General features: G+C 41.6%; 1 protein-coding gene across 4 annotated transcripts in view; it reads right to left on the reverse strand.

Annotated features, from left to right (window-relative positions):
* KDM5B (lysine demethylase 5B) overlaps positions 1-25,999 on the reverse strand; it is a 72,368-nt gene that overhangs the window by 23,485 nt on the left and 22,884 nt on the right. For 2 of the 4 annotated variants that reach the window (XM_025285278.3, XM_025285277.3), the window contains exons 2-11: positions 17,796-17,873; positions 15,915-16,037; positions 14,960-15,130; positions 9,160-9,294; positions 7,307-7,403; positions 6,045-6,154; positions 4,218-4,376; positions 3,647-3,766; positions 1,569-1,727; positions 952-1,133 (exon numbers count right to left, since the gene is read on the reverse strand). In XM_025285278.3, the coding sequence (XP_025141063.1) occupies positions 952-1,133; positions 1,569-1,727; positions 3,647-3,766; positions 4,218-4,376; positions 6,045-6,154; positions 7,307-7,403; positions 9,160-9,294; positions 14,960-15,130; positions 15,915-16,037; positions 17,796-17,873 (1,334 nt within the window). The remainder of the gene's footprint in view (positions 1-951; positions 1,134-1,568; positions 1,728-3,646; positions 3,767-4,217; positions 4,377-6,044; positions 6,155-7,306; positions 7,404-9,159; positions 9,295-14,959; positions 15,131-15,914; positions 16,038-17,795; positions 17,874-25,999) is intronic. The other 2 variants (XM_044942608.2, XM_025285279.3) reach the window with 2 other exon arrangements.

The following is a 25,999-nucleotide window of genomic DNA, read 5'->3' on the forward strand; positions in this document are numbered from 1 at the left end:
ATCTGAACACAGTGATGCACTTTGCCTCTTCAAGTATAAAGTCTAAACACGGGAATTCCACCTGAGGCCCCACCCCCCCCTTTCCTCCCATTTTACCTGACCCTTCAGAAAACATAGGGATCGAGCACTCCTGAGAATATAAGGTATCATGGGAGCCAGAGGGTAGATGATGACCACAACTGCCGACAGCAACTAGCAAGAGAGCAGCGTTCCAGGTCTTCCCTTCCCTTGTCTGCGCTGTTGGAGGAGTTAAACCAAACTCCAGGGAGGCAATCAGCACTTCTAAAGGGCTCTTGTTCTTCAAAGCACAGTAAACTGTCAACCAATTAATCTGCAACAACCTATGAGGTATGGTAAATACTGCCACTTCACAGCTGGAAGTGACTGCTTGGGGAGCAGGACTGAGGCTCTGCCCATATGTGCCAACTCCTTCTCTCGTGGGACATCCTCAAAGTCCTTGTGTGAGGAGTTATATCCCACCCCCCGCCTCCCTCCACAGGCACGTGAGGAGGTGGCCCACTTGACCACGCACAGACGTCGGTCCTCGGTCAGCCCTCAGAAGCGGGCGGCTCTGAGAACCTAGAGCGACCACAGGCCCTGACCCCTGTCCCTCACCCAAGGGGGCTGCCTAGGCTGCCACTGCCACCCAATGGGAACGGTGCTCTCTAGACTTCTTGTGAGTAAAGACTTCTCTGACAGTTAGAGAAAAGCTGCCTATCTTCCCACCAAAAACTCATGTGCAAGTTCAGGGCCTCATGGACTTCCTATAGATTCTTAAGAGTTTTTGTCTCAACATGTCAGGCTGCTTGTTCCAACAACAGTTAACAAAAATCTTAAGGAATAAAAACTCATTACTTTTCAGACACAGTTAAAGGGTGTGTCACAGTTAAGAGGTGGGTAAGTATTCCAACCCAGCTGGCATGCTTTTCACAGGTTCTCTGGACTCCTCACCAGTGCAGGTAGTTAATCGAATAGCTCCAGTGGTCTTCAATGTGCCAACAGAAGGAAGAAAAGCACATTCCCACGTACAGCCAAGGAAGCTTCATGCCGCATATGTCGGCAGTGATGTGAGCGAGAACAGACTGCTCCATCACTGGCATGTTGTTTAGATTCCAGCCACTATCAAGATACTCCTAAAAATAAGGAGATTAAAAAAGTATAAAGGTTTAGCTCTAACATGCTAACAATTTGGAACTCCGCTGGTTTCAAAAAGCTGGTTGTAAATAGTCTTCAAAATGAAGAGAATGGGGGTGGCGGGGCTATTTGGGGGGAAGAGAGGAGCGGCCATTGTGCTTACTTCCTGGATGCCCATAGATTACTTCTGCCCAGCTTTGTGCCTTATGTAAGTGGGTACACACACACACACACGTCTGATCCCAATGCCTCAGGTTTTCTTCAGAAGGAGAAACCAAAATTATAGAATCTGAAGGCAAAGGGAGGTAAGTGATTCTCCTGTATCATCTAGGATTCTTATTTTTCTGTGGGTTCTTTCTTCATTAATTGAAACCAACCAGCTTTAAGGGCATCTGCCTCCTCCTCCAAGTCTCAGCGCTCACAGCTCAGCTTACCTCCTCCTCAGGTGAGAGCTTGACTTTCCCATCTCGGACAGGGAAGCCACTGCCAAACTCCTTCGAGGCAATATCGGCTCCATATTCCACGGTGACATCCTCTTCAATAGTGCTCACTAGTCGCCAAAATTCCTTCTCTACCAGTTCCGTGGGAACCATCTATAAACAAAACAGTGAGGAACAGAAGAAAGTGGCTTTCTGCAGCTGCTCGTGGCCGTGAGCAACCTAAGCATCATAGAGTAGCAGGCTGAGGAAAAACAGTCCCTAACACCCCAAAGGGCTCCCCAGGTGGGTCAATGGTAAAGAATGTGCCTGCCAAAGCAGCAGACACAGGTTCGATCCCTGGGTCGGGAACATCCCCTGGAAGAGGAAATGGCAACCCACTCTAGTACTCTTGCCTGGAGAATCCCATGGACAGAGGAGCCTGGGCGGGCTACAGTCCATGGGGTTGCAAGAGTTGGACAAGACTTGGCGCGCATGCCAATGTCCCAAATGTGCCACAACTGGCCCCTCTGCAGCTCAGATGTGAACAATACCTTCTTAAAACCACTTCTATAACCAGAGAGTATGAACCAAGAATTCATGCTCCTCTATCAACAACCTGGCCACTACTGTAAAAGGACTCAAGGAAAGCAAAATGCTGAGATTTCAGAATTAGAGGTGTTTTTCTGTTTTGAGAAATCCAAAACACAACCTGGCGGACTACTGTTTGGTAACAACGGTCGGTTGGCTGTGTTTGAATGATGCGTCTGATCGCATCACCTGAATCCACGTTCTCACTCTCTGCACCTGACCTGGCAGAGAGTAATGCGGGCAGCCACAAGGTAAAGATAGGCTGCCGTGATTCTGCAGCTGCAAGCTCACATGTAAAGAGCCACCAGGAATGTAAAAGAATGCTTAGGGTCTGCTGTTCATCTGATATGAGGTCAGAGGCAGTCTCTCCAAGTCCTCATCATTTCAGTGAAACAAAAAGCCAACCACGGATAGAAGAGGCACCAGAACTGTTTTAGCAAACACATGGAGAAATGATATGTAATACAGGAGGGATCAAAAGAACTGAAAATTTAAAGGGCATATAACCTGAATTTATTTATAAGCCTGTTAAATAAGGGGCTATTTTAAGTAACATTAGTGATGTTAGGAGCAGGTTCACGCATACATTGCTGGGATACCATAAATGATACAGCTAGATGTATCAGATGGGGAGAAAATGGATAAATATTAAGAAAATAATCCAACTAAAGAGATGCACACAATGTTTGCTATACCACTTTATTACTAGTGAGAGAAAAAAACACAGCTTAAGTCTCCAGAATTATAGTAGGAACCCTTTCATTTTGGTGTACTCATTTGCTGGAATAATAAATACTGAATGAAGCATGCTTATGCTTCTAAGTGAATAAAAGAGAATTTAGAATTGTAAAGCTCACAGCGCTACTTTATCACAACGTCAGAAGAAGTGAGCAGGCCCCAGGGCACAGCACACTGACTGGCACGCAGGGGTCAGTCAGTAAATGGGGTGTTTCCTTCAAACTGTGTTTGCTGAATTGAAAGGACTGCCGGTGTTTTCCTTTAATCAGTATTCTGTTACTGCTGCTGTATGATTTGTCTCGAAAAACCTACCTTTAGGGAAATCAAATGAAATCTTAAGAGTGCCTTTTTAAAGTATTGTGGAATTTTAATACTGCTGCTAAGTCGTTTCAGTCGTGTCCGACTCTGTGCGACCCCATAGACGGCAGCCCACCAGGCTCCCCCGTCCCTGGGATTCTCCAGGCAAGAACACTGGAGTGGGTTGCCATTTCCTTCTCCAGTGCATGCAAGTGAAAAGTGAAAGTGAAGTTGCTCAGTCGTGTCCGACTCTTAGCGACCCCATGGACTGCAGCCCACCAGGCTCCTCCGTCCATGGGATTTTCCAGGCAAGAGTACTGGAGTGGGGTGCCGTTGCCTTCTCCAATAAATTAAAGGTTTTATTGTGCATGAAATGACTACCAGAGTTAAGAACCAACTCAAATATCCTCAAATACACCTTCCCTCAAAGTTATTAAAATCCTAAATCAGAGCAGCATGTATGTACATACATGGACTGGCATGTTGAAGTAATCCGATTTGAATGCATCTGCCATTTCACCGAAAGTACGGAGAGTATAGTCCCTGGCCGCCTGCTCAAAGCCGAATGCTTCTTGTGGCTTACTGCATTCCTGTCAAAAAACAAAGAGAGAGGAAAAATATTTATGTATATTCATATTTACTTATAGTTCACATACATGTATATATGAGAAATCATAATTACACGTTCTATTAAAATGACTTGTGCAGTGTAATTCCACTTGTCTGGAAAATATTAACAGTGCTTATCCACTGTGAAATCATCTATATTTTAGGTTGTTCAGTTCCTAGGAATGTTTGCAAAGAGCATACAATGCTTTTTTTTAAATGAGAAGTTTTAAACGCAGAGTTATTAAACCATTTTTCTGCCTCTTCGCTGACTGCATAGCTGTGCAGTCACTTCCAAGACCTCCTTTCTATTCAGGCCCACCCCAGTCTTTACCATGAGCCTCATTCTTATCAACTGCCAAATCTAAAACCCAAAGGCAAAGAAAACACATTTGAAGGACACGCTTTATGGCCGCCGCTGCTATCGCTTCTGACCTGAGCCACGCACTTGGGGCACCTCCAGTCGCCCTTGGGGACGTCGTGCAGCGGCGGCATCAGGCAGAAGGTGTGGTAGCTGTCGTCACACCCGTCGCACAGGAGGAGCCGGTCCTCGTCGCTGCCGCTGCCGCACAAGAGGCAGACGTACAGGTCAACCTGCAGCGTGAAAACACGCACGAACACAGGCGTGAGCCGCAGTATGACTCTTGAGAAATTCTAAGAATGTGATGAATCTGCAGCATAATCTAGTCTCTTCAATCTTCTGCACATGAAAATGTTTCGTCCTCTGTAAGGAACATTTTAAATAAAAATGCTTCACCTTCTGTAAGAGATACTTCACAATACCCATGCATTCCCAACTGTACAGAGTAATCTTCAAGATTTCTCAATCATGTGTTTTAATTAAAGTTACTTGTTAAATATCCAGCTTGTAGTAGCTTACAGAAAGATAAGTCTTCTAGAAGAATAACATGTTAGGCAATAAATTATTCATCTAACCAAACACAGAACTTACAAAGGAAAAGTTTAATTTTAGCATGTTAAAAGGAAACTGTTTTAAGTTAATTAAGCATATCAAATTACCACTTTACATCCTAATTCGATTGATAGTTAAGAAGCTCTCCCAAATACGTAAGGACAAAACTACTTAGTCATCGCCTGCTAGAAGCTGAATACCATTTCCCCCAAATTCACATGTTGAGTCTTGACTCCCAGCACCTCAGAATGCAACTGCATTTGGAGACAGGGTCTTAAAGAGGTCGTTAAAAAGGTCATATTTGTTTTTGTTTAGTTGCTCAGTTGTGTGTGACTCTTTTGCAATCCCATGCCTGCCAGGCTCCTCTGTTCATGGGATTTCTCAAGTAAGAACACTGGAGCAGGTTGCTATTTCCTTCTCCAAGGGATCTTCCCAACCTAGGGATCAAACCCAAGTCTCTAGCATTGCAGGTGGATTATTTACCTCTGAGCCAGCAGGGAAGCCTCAAAAGGCCCTATGGATGGGCCTTAATCCAACCTGACTGGTGTCCTGATAGCAAGGGGAGACTCGCACACAGACACACACAGAGGAAAGCCACGCGAGGACCATCTACAAGCCAAGGACAGAGGCCTCTGGAATAAACCAAGCCTGCAGACACCTTGATCTCAGACTTGCAGCCTCCAGAACTGTGGGAAAATCGATTTCTGTTGCTGAAGCCACTCGGTCTGTGATACTTCATTACGGCAGCCCGAGCAGACGTCTTCGTTGTAGCCAACAGAAACCTGGATTGGCTCACAAAACCACTTTTCTGATGGCTGTGTTTTCGTGGTGGGGCAGGGACAGATATTTATGAAGAGAACATTTAACTGAATAACGTCAAATTCCAAGATCAAAAGTACTGTTGTTAAGCTGCTGCTCCCAGGCGCTCAGAAGGGGGCTGAGGTAGAAGCCTGGCTTTTTCTGTCCCCTTGAGTGAACAGCCCTGCCAGGCCCTGGCTGCCCGGGGCCCCACACTCCTTCCCCTTTCCTTCCTTGCTGGAGAACACCATCGTGATTTTCTGATCCACCTGCAGCTTACCTGGAGGCGGGTGAGTCACTTAGCAACGACTGCACAGACTGGAGCTCACCATTATTCAGTGCTAAATGGCACGGCCTCCAGAAATATGGCTGTCCTTGTCCCCTGAAGTGACTACCATCTTCATGATGCATCCGTGTTCCCTGTTTATGAGCTGACAATACAAACCACCTCTGCAGGTGTCTTCACTGTTAGACACTGAACCAGCAGTCCTAGGCAAGGCATTAAGTATTTATAAACTGGGCCATAGAAGAGTTTAAACATGTCAACTCACAGCATTGGTAGTTTTTTTAGCTCGACTCTTGGGTTTTTCCTTCTCACTTTCTGTAACATACTCTTTCTTTTCAACAGGTTCTTGCTTGACGCTGCTTTTCACGTCTTTGTCTGTAAGAGGCAGTCCAGGTTAGCACTTTCTCTGCTCTGCCTTCTCCAGCTTTCTCCCTCCTCACCACCTCCTCCCGAAGCACACACTGAATGGGTGTCCTGCGGCTCTCACTGCAGCGGCAGGGGCACCCTGAGTGACCACGCTCAAGGGCTCTGTGCTCATCACTTTATGATGAAGTGCAAACTCTCCCATCACTCAGATCTAAGATATGAGCACTTCTGGAGATGTTGCTCAAGTCTGTATGCTTTTAATGTGGGAGGTGAAGATATGGTCTTTTTAAGACTAAGACATAACATATACAGCTGCAAGGAAATCCCTCTTGTTCTTGACTATGAGACTAATAGTTCACCACCAGAGCCTTCCTCCACATCACAGATTATCCTTCCATGATCTAAGAGCACTAACCTAACTTTCTCGTTTCAAAGATGCAGACTTTTTGAAAACACTAGCTATTAACTGATGGGCCACCCTGTGGCAGGTATTGTACTAAAGCATTACTGTAGCTATCACATCATGCTTTGCATCGAATCTGTTTCAGAGACAAGAAAACTGGCATTCACAGAAGACAAGAAACATCTCTAAGGCCATACAACCAGTTAGTGGTTGAGCCAGGATCAGACTCAGATCTACATTTTTAAAATCCCATCTATTTTCTATTACCTTGTGCTGCCTTTACACTAACACGCCAACCTCTAAGAAAAGTCAACTTTAGTAATGTCTTCATTACTAAGTGCCTCCCTATACAGAACTTCTCTCAAGAGAGCGCCAAACCTACCTTTCTGTGACTGACATCAAGCAATGGCCAGGCAGGCAGCTGTCAATTAAAACTCAGACTAAGAAAGCATGCCTGAAAGCAAGCCTGTCAGATATTCAGTCAAAGGCACCCGTGCTTCTCACAGATCACTTCTTTACAATTAATGGTACCAATCCAAAGTTCAAAGGAGCAACTAGAGACGGCTGAGACAGTTTCACTTCTGGTCACTTCATATGTGAACAAACACAGTAAGACTGTATTTCTCAGGGTGCAACCCGATGACCAGTATGTAACCCAGTGACTAGTATGTAAAGCGGCTCCACTATTTTAACCAACAGACGAACGACTGTTTTCACTTAGCTGCTCTTCCTTCCTATTCGTGGATGAACTTTCTTACCATTCTCACACTTTGGAGCTGGACATCCCATTCGACGTCTCAGGTTATGAGTTCTGGCTTCTGTTGTCTCTTCAGGTTCTATTTTAATATTCATGGCCTTAAAAAAATTTGTCATATACATGAGTATGTTCTTTAAAAAGAAAGAAATATCCTAAAATCCAATTGGAATCACAAAATCCCCATAATCTTACAAATTACCTCTATTAATAGGACATTCAAAACATAGCTCCCTTTCCCCTTAAAGGAGAGACCCCACCTTTATTATTATAATTACTTAAGGAATGAATGAGGAAACTTGTAAGTTACCAGTTTTCTCCCCTTTTAACAGGTCAAAAAAAAATAGGGAAAAGGCAAGGGATCAGGAATGACTGATGGGAAGCATTACTATCCCTACTGGGAACAGCCCGTATGTCCTCCTAGAAGCTCCTCCGTTCTCTTCTGCTCACAACTTACACTCTGTTCAGTCATCATTAAGTCAAATCCTAAACAGATACAGAAATATCATAATTTCATCAGCCTGTAAGCTTTGCTGGCTCTTCCAAAGTTTGGCTGCATTCAAGGGAGATTCCGTTCCCACAGCGATTTCCTATTACCTCCTGCGGGGAGCTATCACTATACCTGCTCCCCGAGCAGCGCTGAGCCGTGGCCCCTCATCAGCAAGAGCACGCAAGCCCAGCACAGTCCCTAGTATTCACCAACGTGCTCACACTGGTTGATAAGCAACGCCCTGTCTGCTCTGGGACACAAGTGAGGTTGTGAAGCTGTGCCCCGCGTTCATTCACACAGAATTAGGATGTCCACTGCTTCCATCTCCATGATGTATCATCAAGGCAGACCTGGACATTCATAGCACTAGGCTGTCTCACACATTTCAAGATCAAGATGTACTCAAACAAGAGCTCCCTTTAAGACGAATACACCTGAAGCCTGCCTGTGGGCTTCAAATAACCATATATTCCTATTCCAAGGCACTCTCACTTCAGAAAAATGGAGTCATCAATCTTCTTCCTATCTCCAACCCACCTAAGTAAAAAATAATTCTCTTATTTACCCATTTTCTCAGAAACCAAAATGGCTGATTTTTTTCATCCTCACCAATAATTACCAAATAACCCAACTACTGATTCAGAAACCCAATTAATGCCAAGAGGCTTCCCAGTTCTAAATTGTTCTTAGTATGTTAATCACTGATTCTTCATACATGTCCATCAAGCCAGGGAAGAACTCCAAGTTTTCCCACCTTTGTGTGGGAAAAAGGTAACTGGGAAAACACTTTGCTCCCTCTCTAGGAGAAACCTCTCAGAGCAGGAGTATCTGAAAGCAAGCTGTTTTTGTTAGCCGTTCACTCCTGATCTTCCCTCCTGCTTCTCTTTATTTCACCTGTGTGTTCAGTTCCCTGCCCCTTGCTGTTGCGGCACGAACGTTTGCCACAGACATACTCCTCTTCAGGAAGTCTGCCGCAAACAACTGTCACTACCTGCTTCCTAAACGCTTTGTTTAAAAAAAAAAAAGTTCTTCTCAGCGAAAAACCTTCAACTTCACACCTACTAGCCTTAACCCCCAATAAACTGCCCAACATAATCAGGGTCACAATGAATGTCTGTTCTTCCCAAGTCTCTGACTGTTAACCATTCAGCAGTGGACTGTCCAGGCAGCATAAACCTAGAAAGAGTTCCTCAATTCCTCGCCCCTCTAACAGTGCAATTCCTCCAAGTGCAAAAGCTAGAGTATGCACAGCACGCCTCTGTGAGGTCAGGGAAGCTCAACCTATGAAGAGCACATGCATGAGAGTTCAGGGTCAGAGAGACACCAGCACTGGGCTCCAGGCCTGACCAACCTCGCGAGGCTCTCACCTCCGCTCTCATGCGTTTTGCTCGTCGGGCTGGGGGACAGGTTTCCGAGGGCTGCACAGACTGCCTCTGGGGAATATCATGGGGTTTGTACTCCTTGTCCTTTGTGTCTGTGGTCAGGTTTGGCTTCTGCAGACACTGGAAATAAAACACAACTGTACTGATGAATTTCTCCCCTGTTTTAATCTTAAGAGAATTTCAGTGGATTTTTGCAGGGTATATTTTACAATTACTGATGGAAATACAAGTGTGCAATTTTTAAAATCTACATAAATGCAAAGACAAGTCTGCAGTTACCAACCATATACACACAAATATAGTTATAACACCTTGAACTTTTTTCCAGGAGGCGAACAGTGCTGCTTCAACTCATGTAATTGCTGATGTCATCTCATCAGGTTACAACAGGCCACAGCAGGCTCCCATGAGCCAGTGGCAATTATCCCTGCTTACAACTTGTCAATTAACTGAAGGTCCAAATTGCTAGAAAGGCCCCTATATGTTCCCAAAATAGCTTTCCATAATTGGAATATCTCATTAAAAAAAAAAAGTTTACAGCAATGAAATGTGGAATTCAGGAAGTTTTCTAAATTATGTTATGCTACCCTGTAGGTTCAAACATAACTAGCCACCTTCTGTTATCAAAAAGTTATCATTTGAATTGAGAAAATAGATCACCTGACTGTTCTCCCATATTAAGGCTTTCCTTTTCTTCAACATATCCCTACAAAGTCTCACTCACAAAGGTTCACAGGCAGCCCACAGCAGTAACTTTTGGTTCTGGTCATACAAGAGTGTCTCTTTGCTCTGATTTTTCTTTTTGGTTTGATTCTAAGCCCACTGTAAAGGGTGATTTAATGCCAATGCGACAAAACAGTGACAACAAAACATTACCACTGAATCTAATATAAATTTCAAGAAAATAACTACTCCTTTGTAAGAGGACCTACAAACATCACAGGTAGCATTTTTAAGAGCAGTTTCCACAACGTAAGCACTGAAGGCTGTTATGTCATCCACACTCAGAGTAAGATACACTGAAGTGATAACCTTCTACAGCTTCCGCTCTGCGAGCACCATCACAACCACAGCCTCACTAACACGACTGGCTCCTCCCTCATGACATCTGCAAAAAGAATCAAGAGAAAAGGGGAACAGAAATACAGAGACACCACAGAGCAACCATCTAACACAGTGTATTTCTAACACAGAATATTATGTACTATTAACGAATACTATTACAGATTGCTGGATACTCTAAACAAGTAACAAATCTACCACTGGCGGCACAACCTATAAACATTAAATATTCTTATTCTAAGAGATCTGATCTAGAAACATCAATTCAATTAGAAGAGAATATCACTGGCATTGTGTAATTAAGTAATTAAGAGTATGTTCAGTGAAAACATGTAGATGGGAATAAAACCTGTCCACCACCTAAATTAGTCACGTTCATGTATTATATAAACTTTCTATTGAAACCTAAAAGTATGTATGATTGTGGACATATGAACTGGGCTGATTCATAGACATTTTATTAAGTGGATGGTCAGAAATCAGAATACTATGTGTGTGGTTTAGTTTCCACTAGTGTGAATAGTCTCATAATACATGGTCTGCTTGGTTGTATAAGGGCTTTGAAGAATCAAGATAAATCAAGCTCAAAAACTTTTAAGAATGTATATGAAGAGATTAATTTGTTTCAAGTAAAAGTGTTAGTTGCTCAGTCAATGCAAAAGACATCTGATGTGTTTGTTTTATATTTAATGCTATCACATGCCAACTCTCAAACAAAGGTTTGCAAAACTGGGACTTAGAGTTAATTGGTATCATCACACTGTAAGGACATCATCCTCCAGAGGCAAAGCAATCCCGTAAGACATTTAGAACACGCGGGACACAAGGCTGAAGCTCTGTCCCGTGCTAGCTCATCACCACTCACTCTCTCAAGTTTCCTGAAACTTACTTCAGGCTCGAGTTCAACGGTTCCTTCACAGAGCACTTGTCTCCCAGCCCTTACTAAGGGTTTATCTTTCAAGAAAATTTTTAGGTTTACAGCCTAGTTGAGAGGAAGGTACCTAGATTAACCATACAACCCTTGCCCCCAACACATGCACAGCCTCTCCCATTATCAACATCCTCACCAGAGTGTTAGAACACTGGCTTCACCGGATCAATCTATACTGACACATCACCCAAAGTCCACAATTCACACTGCAGGGCTCCCTCTTGGTGACATACCTGCTCTGGGTTTGGACAAAGGTGGGGTATCACTCGGAGTGCTTTCGCTGCCCTCACAGTCTGCTGGGCTCTGCCTACCCTGCTTACCTCCGCTGCCCCAACCCCTTGCGATCATTGATCTTTTCACTGTCTCCATGGTCTTGTCTTTTCTAGAATGCCACTGAGTCAGAATCATACAGTATACCCAGTCCTTCCATTAGCTTCTTTCATGTAAAGAAACGCACGTAAGCTTCCTTCTTGTGTTCTCATGGCTTGACAGCTCATTGTTTTAGGGCTGAGTAATACTCCATCGCGGAGAAGGCAATAGCACCCCACTCCAGTGCTCTTGCCTGGAAAATCCTATGGACGGAGAAGCCTGGTAGGCTGCAGTCCATGGGGTCACTAAGAGTCGGATACGACTGAGCGACTTGACTTTCACTTTTCACTTTCATGCACTGGAGAAGGAAATGGCAACCCACTCCAGTGTTCTTGCCTGGAGAATCCCAGGGACGGGGGAGCCTGGTGGGCTGCCATCTATGGGGTCGCACAGAGTCGGACACGACTGAAGTGACTTAGCAGTAGCAGCAATACTCCATCGTCTGGGTGCTTCATAATTTGTTTATCCATTCGCCTACTAAAGGATATCTTGGTTGCTTCCAATTTTTGGCAATAAAGCCACAACTCTTTGGGTAAATACCAAGGCATGTGACTGCCGGGCTGTGTATGACAAACAGCATGTTCCGTTCTCTGGGCAGTCGTGCGCTGTCCTCCACGGCGGCGGCACCGTTCTGTGTCCCCACCAACAATGGAAAGAAGCTCCCGCTGCTCCACACCCCACCAGCACCGGGGGCCGTCGTGTGTTCTGGATCCGGTCACTCTAATGATGCACAGTGGCCTCTTGTTGTTTTCCATTAAAAATATACGCATTTTGATTCTCCTTTCTTCTAAGGATTATTTTCAAAAATCAGAAATGGCAAAAAATTTACACACAAAGAATGCAACATGAGAAATCAAATCAAGGTCTGTATTGGGACTTCCCTGGTGGTCCAGTGGTTAAAAATCTCCCTGTCAACGCAATGGACACAAGTTTGATCCCCAGTGCAGGAAGATGGGACACGGGACAGCTAAGCCCAAAGGCTGCAACTAACAAGCCTATACCTAGAGCTCATGCTCAACCAAGACAGCACTCCAAGAAGGCACACACGGCGGCCCCACACACACAGCAACCAGAGGGCAGCCCCCACACACGGTGATCAGAGAGCAGCCCCCACACACGGTGATCAGAGAGCAGCCCCCACACACGGAGACCAGAGGGCAGCCCCCACACACGGAGACCAGAGGGCAGCCCCCACACACGGAGACCAGAGGGCAGCCCCCACACACGGCAAAGAAAACCCAGCACAATCAGAAATAAGTAACTTTTTTAAAAAAGAGGTCTGGGTATAAAAAAGGGAATACCACAGATTCATTAAAAACCTGTATACCTGTGGAGGATTCATTTTGATATTTGGCAAAACTAATACAGTTATGTAAAGTTTAAAAATAAAATAAAATTAAAAATATAAAAAAAAAAAACAAAAAAAAACAACAAACCTGTATCTTCAAAAATATACACTGACATGTTAAGGAGGAAAAAAGTAAGATCAATTCTGTACATAAAGAATATACCTCCATTTGTATGTGCATAAAAACAGCCTCAAAAGGAAACAAGAGATGAGAGGATTAGGTGGGATTTATTTTCATCCTATTTCCCTTTTAGACTTTTTCCACAATGAACATATCAGTAGACCCCTCAACAAATATTTATCTGTGTTGTAGATGCAATGTGTGTAAAGGGTTCTTTAAATATCCACTCCTTTCAGACTAGTATTGTATAAATGCTTACGTACTTTTCAACTATGAAACTACAGGGCCTCAAAGTCCATAGATTGAGCTATTTCTAAAATGTTGCAACCCATAAAGCAGAGAGACTCTTTCTCTGTATTCATTTAACTTCTGCACCAAGAAGGTTAAAAGGAAAAAATCTATTGTGGGCAAAAATATGTAGATCTGATTATAAAACAGAGGCATAAAGGTTCCACACACAGTATTCTTAACTATTTCATCCATGGGTTCACTAAACACTCACACAATCCATGTATCTTTAAACAACTTTCTGAATATTAGAATAGTCACATTCTTCAAGGCTAAAAAGAACACCTTCCTGGAATCAAGAGAGAGAAAAAAATGCTATGAAAATCTATAGGATGCAAGCATCACTGATGGTATATTTGTATCAGGACACAGTTCTGATTAGTGGTTCACCCCTCTAAAACAGTGACACCTCCCTACTTCTCTACAAAACAGTTTCTAAAACCACAGGGGCCCCTGCTGTAGTGTACAATATCTCAAAGGGCAATTATGATATTCTTCTTCCTACCAGGGCCTAAAATAAAGTGGGAAGTTTTTATAATACTGTTTTGCTTTTAATCAGAAGGAAGTTTTCATCTGAATAATTTGGCAAACACCATCTTTGTAAGGAAACAAACATGGTTACATAGGAACTATCTGTCAGAAAAGGGACCCATTAGCTGTCCAGCACTGCTAAGTCCCCTGCGTGAATGCTAAGTCTCTTCAGTCGTGTCCAATTCTCTGCGACCTCATGGACTGTAGCCCAGGAGGTTCCTCTGTCCATGGGATTCTCTAGGCAAGAATACCGGAGCAGGTTGCCACGCCCTCCTCCAGGGGATCTTTCTGACCCAGGGATCAAACCTGCATCTCTTAGATCTCCTCCATTGGCAGGCAGGTTCTTTACCACTAGCACCACCTGGGAAGACCTACTAAGTCCCCTAACTCTTTACCAAAATCAACATTCTATTGGAAAATCTTGGCGATCTCAGCTGGCAAGAGAGCACACAAGCAAGATATTCCACGTGCTATACTTTCATGTGACAGCCAGAACTACATTTTTTAAAAGCCTCATTTTTTTTAACTTATTCTTTATCATTTATTTTGGCTGTGCTGGGTCTCCGTTGCTGCACACAGGCCTTCTCCAGCGGTGGCGAGTGTGGCTCCTCTCCGGCTGCAGTGCGGGCTTCTCACTGTGGTGGCTTCTCCTGCTGCCGGGCAGGGACTCTGGGCACGTGGGCTCAGTAGCTGCGGCACACGGGCTTAGCTGCCCCACAGCATGTGGGACCTTCCCGGACCAGGGATCAAACCCATGTCCCCTGCATTGGCAGGTAGAGTCTTTACTGGTGGACCACCAGGGAAGTCCAGGAATATACTTTAAATAGTAAGTGAATGCAAAAGCATGAGTTGTAACAAGTAGGTAATAACCAACTGCTCCTTGTAGGAAAGGAACATATATAGTAAGGTTAATACAGGTTTCAGTGTTTTCAAAAGACTATTTCCTCCATAACCTTATTCATTCCAAAAACAACCTTTTTAGTATGTTCATTCTCGAAACAGCACAAAAACATCAGAGGAAAAGTTGAGTCTTTTAAGGAAGAATTCCATACATAATCAAGACCTTTTCGTTCCTCCCAAAGACCATGTACCAATAAGCAGTGAAATAAAACAGGTTAAGGCTAGCCCCACTCACCCTCAAGCTGTCTCCAGACAGAAATAAGTTGTAGGGGTTCAGAATCCGCTCGTAGTGTCCTCTGATATGAGAGCCCACAGCTTTGCCAGGAGCAAAGCCCATCTTGGTGGCAATTTTGGTCCATTTTCTATCCTTGCAAACAACTGCAAATCCACCTTCCTCTGCAACTAACTGTCAAATAAAACAGCAAAAGAAATTAGAAACATTTATAGGGAAATCAGTTCTAAGGCCTAGGTATGGCACCAAAAATAAACTGTTCTTGGCTGTGATCATCTTTTTTAAAAAATGCATTTTCAAAGTAAAAAAATACATACATATATATATATATATATATATATATATATATATACACTATTAATTTTAAACTAGAAATTGAAAACACTGCTTTAGACAGCATAGTCCATTAACTTTTTGTACTCCTCCAAAAGTTACTTCTCAGTTCCCCAAAGCAGTCAAGATTTTCCATGAGGAAGAACTAAATTAGCAATGAAATCTCTGATAAAGACAGAGTTCGAGCAATTGGTCAAACCCAGTGACCCTTTAAAATCTCCATAAACTGATGAGTAGGAAGAACAGCAGCATGTCAGGTGGAAATAACCCAGGCTTTGGACTGAAATGAACTTTAAGGTAGAGAATTATAACTCAAGCCTTTTCAAACTGGTCACTTTGGACACTGAAAGCCACTGTTGTCTTATCTGTAATAAGAGAAACAGGAATATCAAAGAGGACCATTGTGAAGTTTAAGTATGACCAAAACCAGGTGGTAGCAATATACTTCACACCATAAGGCTTTCAAACCTAAAAAGCAGAGACCAATTAATCACAAAACTGAATGATAAATTTCATCTTACGTATTTCAAGCAGCAGTAAGTTTCTTATTTTAAGGCAACGAAGATCAAATTCATGCTGTCAGAAAAACTATTCAGTGAGAAAGATGGTCATTAGGCTTTTTTACCTTATTAAGCTGAAACAAGTCCAAGATCTTCCTCTCCACGTGTGGAATTTTCAGAGTACTTCCCTGTAATTCCCAGTACTTTGCAATCTGGTCCAGGAAATTTAATTTTACACGTGTTTGAGCCTAAATGACAAAGAACTGAGCTTTACTCTTACCCAGCTATGATAAAGCTCCTTTCCTGTGCATGCGATACTTTCATTCTTAGAATATTTAAGTGCAATAGCACTTCTGAATTCAAGAGAGAAACTGTCCCAAAATATACAAAATAAAACTGCTTAAAGAATTACACATAAACAATCAAAAATTTAATTCAGTCCCTACCATGTACCAGGTTAGTAGTAGTCACACACTCAGGAAGTCCTTGCGTAACATAAACAGGCCATCGGAAAAGTTCTTCATTTGAAGGAGTATCATAGGTAAGCTTCTATATGCCCCTTTGGTCTTTTTTTAAAGTCCTATTTTCTCCAAGTACAAATTGTCTTATTTGCTCAAATGCAAATCTAAAAGCACATTTACAACAGCAGTTCTGCATCAATTCTAACAGTCCTGATAGCTTAACAAAAAACAAACTCTCTTAAATGTTACTCCTTTAACATATCACTAACTGTAGCCTCCAAGTCGTTCTTTTTTAAATTATCTCATTTTTCTTTCCCCTCATGGTGAAATTCACAGTTCTACGAGTTTTATCTTGCATAAGACCAAAATTAACATCAATATTCAGATATTCCCAACCATGTCAAAGTTAATACCCATCTTCCTATCTTTCAAACTTAATGTGAAAACACAGTGAAATACCTGAAAATATATACTCTAGATGCTACTACTGCCAATGCCCGCCGAGTTCCAGTGGACATATTTTTCATTTAAGAATGTTTGGTTTGGTATAGAAAAAAAAAACATGGGTCGGTATGAAAATTAGATTAGCAAAACATTTATATGAACAATGTGCCTTTATGTGAGATGCGCTCAAGTCTTATTCGCCCAGCACTCTAGGGCTCAAGTCACCCAGGACTAAAGAAGAAACACTCCCCTTCTCTAGAGAATCCCAGGCTATTCATTCCTCCTTGGGGAAGTAAAGTGTGTTATTAAATCTAAGTGAAGACATGCAGAAGAATGGAAGAATGTAAGAGCTGGAGGATCTTTTCCATGAAACAGTTCTGAAAGCAAATGCCTTTCAAAATATAAATTCTACTGGTTGTCACCTATATTTACAAGGATTTAAATGCATTTATGATTTTTCCAGTGGTCATGTATGGATGTGAGAGTTGGACTGTGAAGAAGGCTGAGCACTGAAGAATTGATGCTTTTGAACTGTGGTGTTGGAGAAGACTCTTGAGAGTCCCTTGGACTGTAAGGCGATCCAACCGGTCCATTCTGAAGGAGATCAGCCCTGGGATTTCTTTGGAAGGAATGATGCTAAAGCTGAAACTCCAGTACTTTGGCCACCTCATGGAAAAGACTCTGATGCTGGGAGGGATTGGGGGCAGGAGGAGAAGGGGACGACAGACGATGAGGTGGCTGGATGGCATCACTGACTTGATGGACGTGAGTCTGAGTGAACTCCGGGAGTCTGTGATGGACAGGGAGGCCTGGCATGCTGCGATTCATGGGGTCGCAAAGAGTCGGACATGACTGAGAGACTGAACTGAACTGAACTGAAATGCATTTATTAATAGGTTGGCAATTATTGACAAAAATCAGTGTTTTTTAATGAAATTGGGTTTGTTTCAAAAGCTTATCGCCATTTGTTTTTCTATGATTAACAATTACCAGCTATACTTTAGTTTCCTTGAAGCCACTAGATTTGCAACAAAGCCTAGTTCAGAAGACCCCTCTAGAATACTAGAATACAGGCAACCAGAATAGCAGTCAAGACATTACCTCCAGCTCATTGAGCCTCTGGATACGCGGGGTAAAATGAAGTTTGTCAACATCACAGGCAAATGGTGGCTGCCAATCCTAGAAGAGAAGCAAAGGCTCTCATTAGAAAACTTTATAATTCTCACACTTAGAAAAACAGTTTTGAAGTTAAATCTCTGGTTAAGTACAGTACATGTTATTTCTAACAAGTCAAACAAAATACAGAGTAGTAGTTTCTTAACCGTTTTCCACCAGAACAGCAAAATACATACGATTACCCTTCTCCAAATAAATGACACAGCCTGCACACACCCCTCTTCACACCCTTCCAACCAGGATCGAAAGAAGCCACTGAAAGATCACCAACCCAAGCAAAAGGGGCTCCCACTCCTCTCTTCCATAAGGATCTCTCACTTTACAAAACAGCTATGAAGTGAAGTCGCTCACTCGTGTCCAACCCTTCGAGACCCCATGGACTGTAGCCTACCAGGCTCCTCAGTCCATGGCATTTTTCAGGCACGAGTACTGGAGTGGGTTGCCAAACAGCTATATTAATGTCAAATTATATACAAACTGTATTTTAATAGCTGTAACCTAGTAACATTAACCTTTATTATAAAATTGAGGATAAATTCTTCCCTGGGGGAAGGAGGACTGACATCTAAAACCAACTTTAAGAATCATCCTTAACAAACCTATTGATCCGGGTTCTTGGAAGAACTATTAGAAGAAAACTAACAAGAAGGAGAGTGTATATGAACTGTTTCCAAGTGGAAAAAAACTGTTCACAGTACGAGAATAGTTACAAGGTGTTAAGAAGCACCCTGAGTTAACCAACAGGCACAGAAACAGTCTGGAACAATGAAAAGGTTCTGGAGATGGACAGTGGTGATGGTTATGGAACACTGTCGATGTACTTAATGTTACCAAACTGCACCCTAACGATGGTTTACTTTATATTATGTACTATTTTAGTATTTCAACATAATTTTAAGACAAAAATCATACTGTTGTAGAGCTCTAATAGTGGCCTCCCTGGTAGCTCAGACGGCAAAGAATCCGCACCCAGGTTCAACCCCTGAGTCAGGAAGAACCCTGGAGAAGGAAACGGCTACCCACTCCAGTACTCTTGCCTGGAAAATCCCATGGACAGAGGAGCCTGGTGGGCTACAGTCCATAGGGTCACAAACACACACATAGCTCTACTTATTGACACTGAAATTTTCCCTTACATATGTTTTTTGGAAGAAAGAAAAACAGGCTATGTAATAGAAAAATAAAACATGGAAAGAGCAAAAAGGTTAACAGTGGTTTGTCTTTGGTAGGATGATAGGCGCTTTTCCTTTTGCTTCATTACCCATTTTAAATACAATTTATGTATTTAATATATTACATTATGTAATATATATTGAAATATTGAATACTGAAATATATTTCATTATGTAATACCTATTAATAATAATAATTTTAGATTAAGAGAACAAGTTAATACAAATGCTGGTTACATCTGTAAATAACAATAAAACACTCTGCAGCTGTAATGAAGAGTATCTAGATACTCTAAACATGGACAGACAGCCAACAGTGAAGGAGTAAAAAACTAAAACTCGCAAATTTGTCTTAACATTTGTAAATTTTAAAGACTACCATAAAAGACAGGGAGAAAGAGGTTATTGTAATTTCAAATTTATATTGTTGGAATTTATCACTATCGACTGCTTTTAGTTTAAAATTAAAACAAGACTTTGCTTTTGTGATAGAAACACTTAAGTGAAAATGCTCACCAGCAATGCCTGATTAAACATTATGTTAAAAAGTAGATTAAATATTAAAAATTTTTAAAAAAGGAAATAGCAGATTACACATTGGTACAAAGCTATTTACTACAATCCCAAAAAGAATAGGAAGGAGAAAGGAAAAAATGACAGTCCTGTTTAACAGGTCAATTACAGATCAGGTCTTAAGTGTCTAATGCCATCTTACAGCCTCTTCAACAAACACAGCAGCTAATGTTTAAATGCTAGTTAAATATACTATATTGCAGACTTACAAAAATACTACCTATTTCAACCTGGGTCAAAAAGATTAAAATGATTTTTGTTTACCTTGATAACTAAAGATAAGGAAAGCACTGTGTTTAATTATATGAATACAATGTAGCAGAAGAAAATCACAATGCTTCTTAATATTCTGCAGCAGTATAATGGAAGACTGGATATTGCTCAGAGCTTTGCTCTCTACTACTTCATAAAAGCTGTACGCTTTCTGAATTGAATTGACATGAGTTGAAGGTTAGACCAAAAATATATCAAAGATAATGTGTCCAATATGTAAGTAATGATTAACATAATTGCCCAAATGACCTGCAATTTTTATAGATTAAGATTTATGGGTAATGTATGATACCCTCCAATGAATCAAATATGCCTATTTCCAAAACACAATGATACAGAAGTTAACTTCATTGTAAGTCTACATATTAAAGTTTTCTACATTAAGGTATGCAGTGCCTTTGTATGTATGTAGCTTATTTAAATTTATACTTGGTTTTAGCCTGCAACATTTTTTGAGTAAAATTAATCCTAAAAATCACACATCAAAGGGAAACCAGTATGTGTTTGTCCTCAGGAAGTTCACACAGTGAGTATAACATGTTTAAAACCAAAACTATTTCAGTAGATTATTCCTTCACTAAATTCAGATCACTGCAAACTTTTGTCTCCTCCTCTGGTTACAAAAAATGAGATAAAATAGGATAAATGTCTTTCAGTTCTGAGTCTCCACTGTCAGGGGCGAAGCTCTATCCAGTAAAAGAGCTGCACGCTCTGTGCAACGCTCACTGTCATATTCTCCTTGGCAAAGTCTGGCCTCACTGAGCCAGGACCTTTACGTGTGGAAAAAAGCCATCAGAGATACAACACTGTGAATTAACTAATCCCAAATTAAAAAAAAAATTAAAAATAACAGCCATCAGAGAATGAAAGACACCCTAATAAAGCTTCTAAGAAGTGAACATTTTCAAACAGGAATCTAATGTTCAAACAATGAAAATTTCCATTTAGAAACATGGTGATAATTTTTGGTTTGACAGTGAAGTATCTAAAAGGGATATCATGTAATCTAACCAAAATCTTGCCCTCTACCAATAAAATGATTCATCAAATCATGCTTTTTTTTTTTTTAATACATTAGAAAAGCAATTTCTACATGAACTAGGTATAGATTGCAAGGAGTTCCATATAAATTCCCTGCCAAAATTCACTTTAATTTTCTTTAAAAACTTTAAAATGTTATTTGATATAAAAGTACAGTTATATTATTTAAAGGCTCAATTATTTTCCTGAGCATTAAAAAATATATTCCTTGGGAAGGCAGTTAAGTAGGACACTGAAGCTTCCAAATCCTGAGAGAGGCCTGAGAAACACCACGTAAACTCTTTCCTTAGTCCCAGCACTAACCTTAGCAACAGTAACTTACAGCACATTTAATTCAGAAAAATGCCGGAAATGATGAACAGTATGAAAATAACTTCCATAGAACGTTAAAGATTTTTCAAAAACACCATGAAAATTCACTTCGTAGATGATCCACTATTAACACCCACATACTTAATATACTAGAAGCTGCTTTAATGTTTCTAGAGACTGACATCATTTGAAACCTAACAATCACCAAAATGGGAAAGTATACTCTACAGAGGTTACAAGTTAGTTCTCCGATTCCCTACAGAAAAAGCCAATTAAAAATCAGCATCAAAAGCACATTTTATTAGTTTACAAAGAATAACATGAATTAAGAATCAAAGCTTCTTTCTAATTGCATATATTCTATCAAACCCACTCATCGCTGAAGAAACGCACTCACGGGATTTGAATTCAATGCCAGCAAAGCTAAAACTCAGTGTTCCAAAGCAGATTCTTACCGTTTTTATGTTATCAACATTACCACAGAACCTCAGTGCAAATTTTAAGGATCTGAACAAAGAATTTATCTCAGAATTTTAAGGCAAGTTAGAAAAGCTTTCTGTTGAGCTGAGGTGGTAAGATTAATCAGCCTTAATGAAGATTTCAGTAACATATATATGAAATACAATTAAAGACATTTTCTCATCCATCAAATAGTTGGTAAGACAGCCTTAAGACATCGGCACAAATCCAACAGACAGTACGCAGCACAGCACAATCACCATGAACTGTGAGAACGGACTTCTTATTTACGAGCCCCTCAGGCATCCACTGCCACTCACAATGACGCTGATAGGTGTCTAGCAGCAAAGTTTTGTGACAAAGGCTTCATTCAGAGTCTTCTCAAAGCAAATACACGCTGGTGCTGCTTCTCCTTTGCTTCTTACTCCCCTCAGGGCAGACCTGGCCCCAAGCACTTTAATTAGCCACCAATGTTCAAGTGTGTTTAAGATTGCCTGGCCTTAGTGAGCCGCTAGTAAAAACACTTTGAGGATTTTCTTTTTAGACTATGGAACACTTTTATATCTTAAATATGAGGCACTTAAATTGTACATAAAATTAAGTGTATGTGGCTTTTTCTGGGCAGGTTCATAGCTTTCACCAGGGTCTCAAATGGGTCTGTAACCAAAGGTCCTGGGAGTGTATCTGGCTTTCCTTTAAAAATTTTGCATTTTCAAGTTCTTATCTCACTACCCCAACCTACTTTCTTTCAATACTTTCTCCTTTTACTTAACCAAGCATAATAGTAACAGATAAAGACACTTGTTCCTCAGAACGTCAGCATTACTATAGGACAGAAAAAGAGCAATGTAGTGAAAGTCAGAAGACTAGAGTCTGCATTTCATTCTTTACCACCACTTGGCCAATCTCAACTTCTCCCTGCAGAAAAGTATGAAAAATAGCTACCTTCAGGACTATGGTGAGAATAGAAATTACAAATATAAATGTTGCTTACTATAAAGCAAAAATAACAAGCATTACGTCACATTGAGTTCTGACCGCTGAAATGTAGTTTTCCTCTAGTAAAAAGTCAATGCAACCTCAACTTTCAAGGAGCATATGACCTCAGAACTTTTAAGAGCCCCATCCTTTCAGCCTAACTCTAGCTGGCACCTAGTTGCCAACCAGTACTTTTCATCATAGCAATTTCAACACAATAAAGAGTTCCCTTAAATAAAGCAAATATTTTATAGTAACTAGAAACAGAGTATAACCTTTAAAAAAGAAGAGAGCAACATTTTTTAAAAAAAGAAGCAACAGTGAAGATTGGTTCAAGATGGCAGAGTGGAAGGACGTGCACTCATCTCCTCCCGAGAGAACACCAAAATCCCAACTAGCTGCTGAATAACCATGGACAGGACAATGCAGGAACCCACCAAAAAAATACACCCCACGTCCAAAAACAAAGGAGAAGCCACACCAGACAGGAGAAGGGGAGCAATCACAATAAAATCAAATCCCATACCCACCGGGTGGGCAACACAAAAACTGAAGAACAACTAAACCGCAGAAGCTCTCCCACTGTTGTGAAGGTTCTGAGCCCCAAGTCAGGCTTCCCAGCCTGGGGGTCCAGAAAAGGGACTGGGAATCCCCAGGGAATCTGACCTTGAGGGCCAGTGGGATTTGGTTACAAGACTTCCACAGGACTGGGGGAAATAGACTCCACTCCTGAAGGGGGTGGTTTAGTTGCCAACTCGTGTCCGACTCTTTGCAACCCCACGGATAGACTGTATGTAGCTCACTGAGCTCCTGTGTCCATGGGATTTTCCAGGCAAGAATACTGGAGTGACGAGCCATTTCCTCCACCAGGGGATCTTCCCCACCCAGGGACTGAACCTGTGTCTCCTACACTGCAGGAGGAGTCTTTACCAACTGAGCCATCTTGCGTGCACTAGGACCCAGGGAAAAGGAGCAGTTGACCCCACAGGAGACTGAACCAGACCTATCTGCTACTGTTGGAGGGTCTCCTGTGGAGGTGTGGATCAGCAGGGGCTCACCACAGGGATGGGAGCACTGGCAGCAGCAGCCCTGGAAGATGTCCCTTGGCATTAAGTCTTCTTGGAGGTCGCCATTAACCCTACCATAGAGCCTATAGCATATGATAGGGTTCATGCAGATTCCCTGGAGAAGGAAATGAACACCTACTCCAGCATGCTTGCCTGGAGAATTCCATGACAGAGGAGCCTGGCTGCAGCCCATGGACTTGAAGAGTCTTGCAAAGACTGATGGAGTAGCACTTTCACTTTCAGAGCCTCTAGCTCTCAAGGCTGGGCCGCCTCAGGCCAAACAACTAACAGGGAGGAAGTGTAACTGCCACCCGCAGTAGATAACTTGGATTAAAGCTTTATAAGAAATTTTACCAAAAGGAAGCATCTTCCCTCAAAGCTCAGTGGGTAAAGAATCTGCCTGAAAGGCAAGAGACCCGGGTTCGATTCCTGGTTCGGGAAGATCCCCTGGAGAAGGAAATGGCAACCCACTCCAGTATTCTTGCCTGGAGAATCCCATGCACAGAGGAGCCTGGCGGCCTACAGTCCATGGGGTCGCAACAGTTGGACACGACTAAGCAACTAAACCACCACCACCACCAAAAGGAACCCCCCTGCCAATGCAGGAGAAGACTCGGGTCCAATCCCTAGGCCGGGAAGATCCCCTGGAGGAGGGTATGGCAAGCCACTCCAGTATTCTGCCTTAGAGAATCCCATGGACAGAGGAGCCTGGGGCTCTACAGTCCACAGGGTCGCAAAGAGTGGGACACAACTGAACGAACACAGAGAACTAAAGAACAGAGATGAGCAATACAGTGGAAGCAATCGACAGCAGAAAAACTCAGACAGGAGAACAGATAAATGACCTGGAAGGCAGAATGGTGGAAATCACTGCCGTACAACAGAATACAGAAAAATGGAAAAAAAAAAAAAAAAAAAAATGAGGACAGTCTCTAAGAGACCCTGGGACATTAAACACACCAACATTTGCATTATAGGGGTCCCAGAAGATGGCAATGCTCCCATTGCATTCAGTTTGTGTTCTCTCTTTTTTTTGTTGTTCTTTCTCAAGCTTTCATCAAGCACAGTAGAAAAGCTTTTTATACACATATTATATATACAAATAGTATGTAAAATATAGTTTAGAAAACTTACGAGTTTTTGCCTAGCCTAAAAAATTATGCCATTTTGAGTCTACTTGTTTGACTCAGTAAAAAACTTTGATATAGTTCCATGTATTTTGTCATTTAGTATTCATGCTAAAAGTCTAAAAAGACAATTATTTTAGGGATTTTTTTTTCTTAATTTGAATGAAGCTTGAAACTTCTAATCCATTTCTTAGAATATAAGGAAATACTATGTTGTTTAAAAATAAAAACATAGGAGATTAATGTGATACAGTATTATTAACTAAAGTACAGATTTTGTTCAAACTTCACAAAATTTTATGCTGCTGCTGCTGCTGCTTAGTCGCTTCAGTCGTGTCTGATTCCGTGTGACCCCAGAGACGGCAGCCCACCAGGCTCCCCCGTCCCTGGGATTCTCCAGGCAAGAACACTGGAGTGGGTTGCCATTTCCTTCTCCAGTGCATGAAAGTGAAAAGTGAAAGTCAAGTCGCTCAGTCGTGTCCGACTCTTCGCGACCCCATGGACTGCAGCCTACCAGGCTGCTCCGTCCATGGGATTTTCCAGGCAAGAGTACTGGAGTGGGTGCCATCACCCTCTCTTAGGGTACACTATCTTTTTAATTTTTTATTCAAGATTCCACATTGTATTTAGTTGCATTGAGCAGCTTCAGCTGCATGCAACCAAATCTGGAAAATTCTCTTTTCATTTTTATTCTCTTACAAATATTTTCTAATTTTCCTTGTTTCGGCTTCTTACATACAGCCATCATTTAAAAGTGGACATTTAACTTCCAAACACATGGGGTTTTAAAAGTATCTTTGATATTAATTTCTCACTTAAAATGCCTTCTTCTCTGTAATCACCCTGTGTGGTTTTTCAGTTTTCTAACTTTATTGAGGCTTTCAATATCTAACTCAAAGATCTCTCTTAGTAAATGTCACACTGTACTTGAAAATATGTGGGTTATTTTCAAATATCTTTTGGTACTGTGTGAAAATTGTACAAATCTTAATTACGTTAAATTGGTTCACAGTGCTTTTTTCAAGTCTACTATATCCTTCTACCTCTCTGTATATTCATTCTATTAATTTTTGAGTTTGATACTGAAATCCCAACTAAAAATCTTAATTTACCTACTTAGAAAAAAA

The sequence above is a fragment of the Bubalus bubalis genome, chromosome 5 (assembly GCF_019923935.1).
Source record: "Bubalus bubalis isolate 160015118507 breed Murrah chromosome 5, NDDB_SH_1, whole genome shotgun sequence".
Classification (NCBI taxonomy): Eukaryota; Metazoa; Chordata; class Mammalia; order Artiodactyla; family Bovidae; genus Bubalus; species Bubalus bubalis.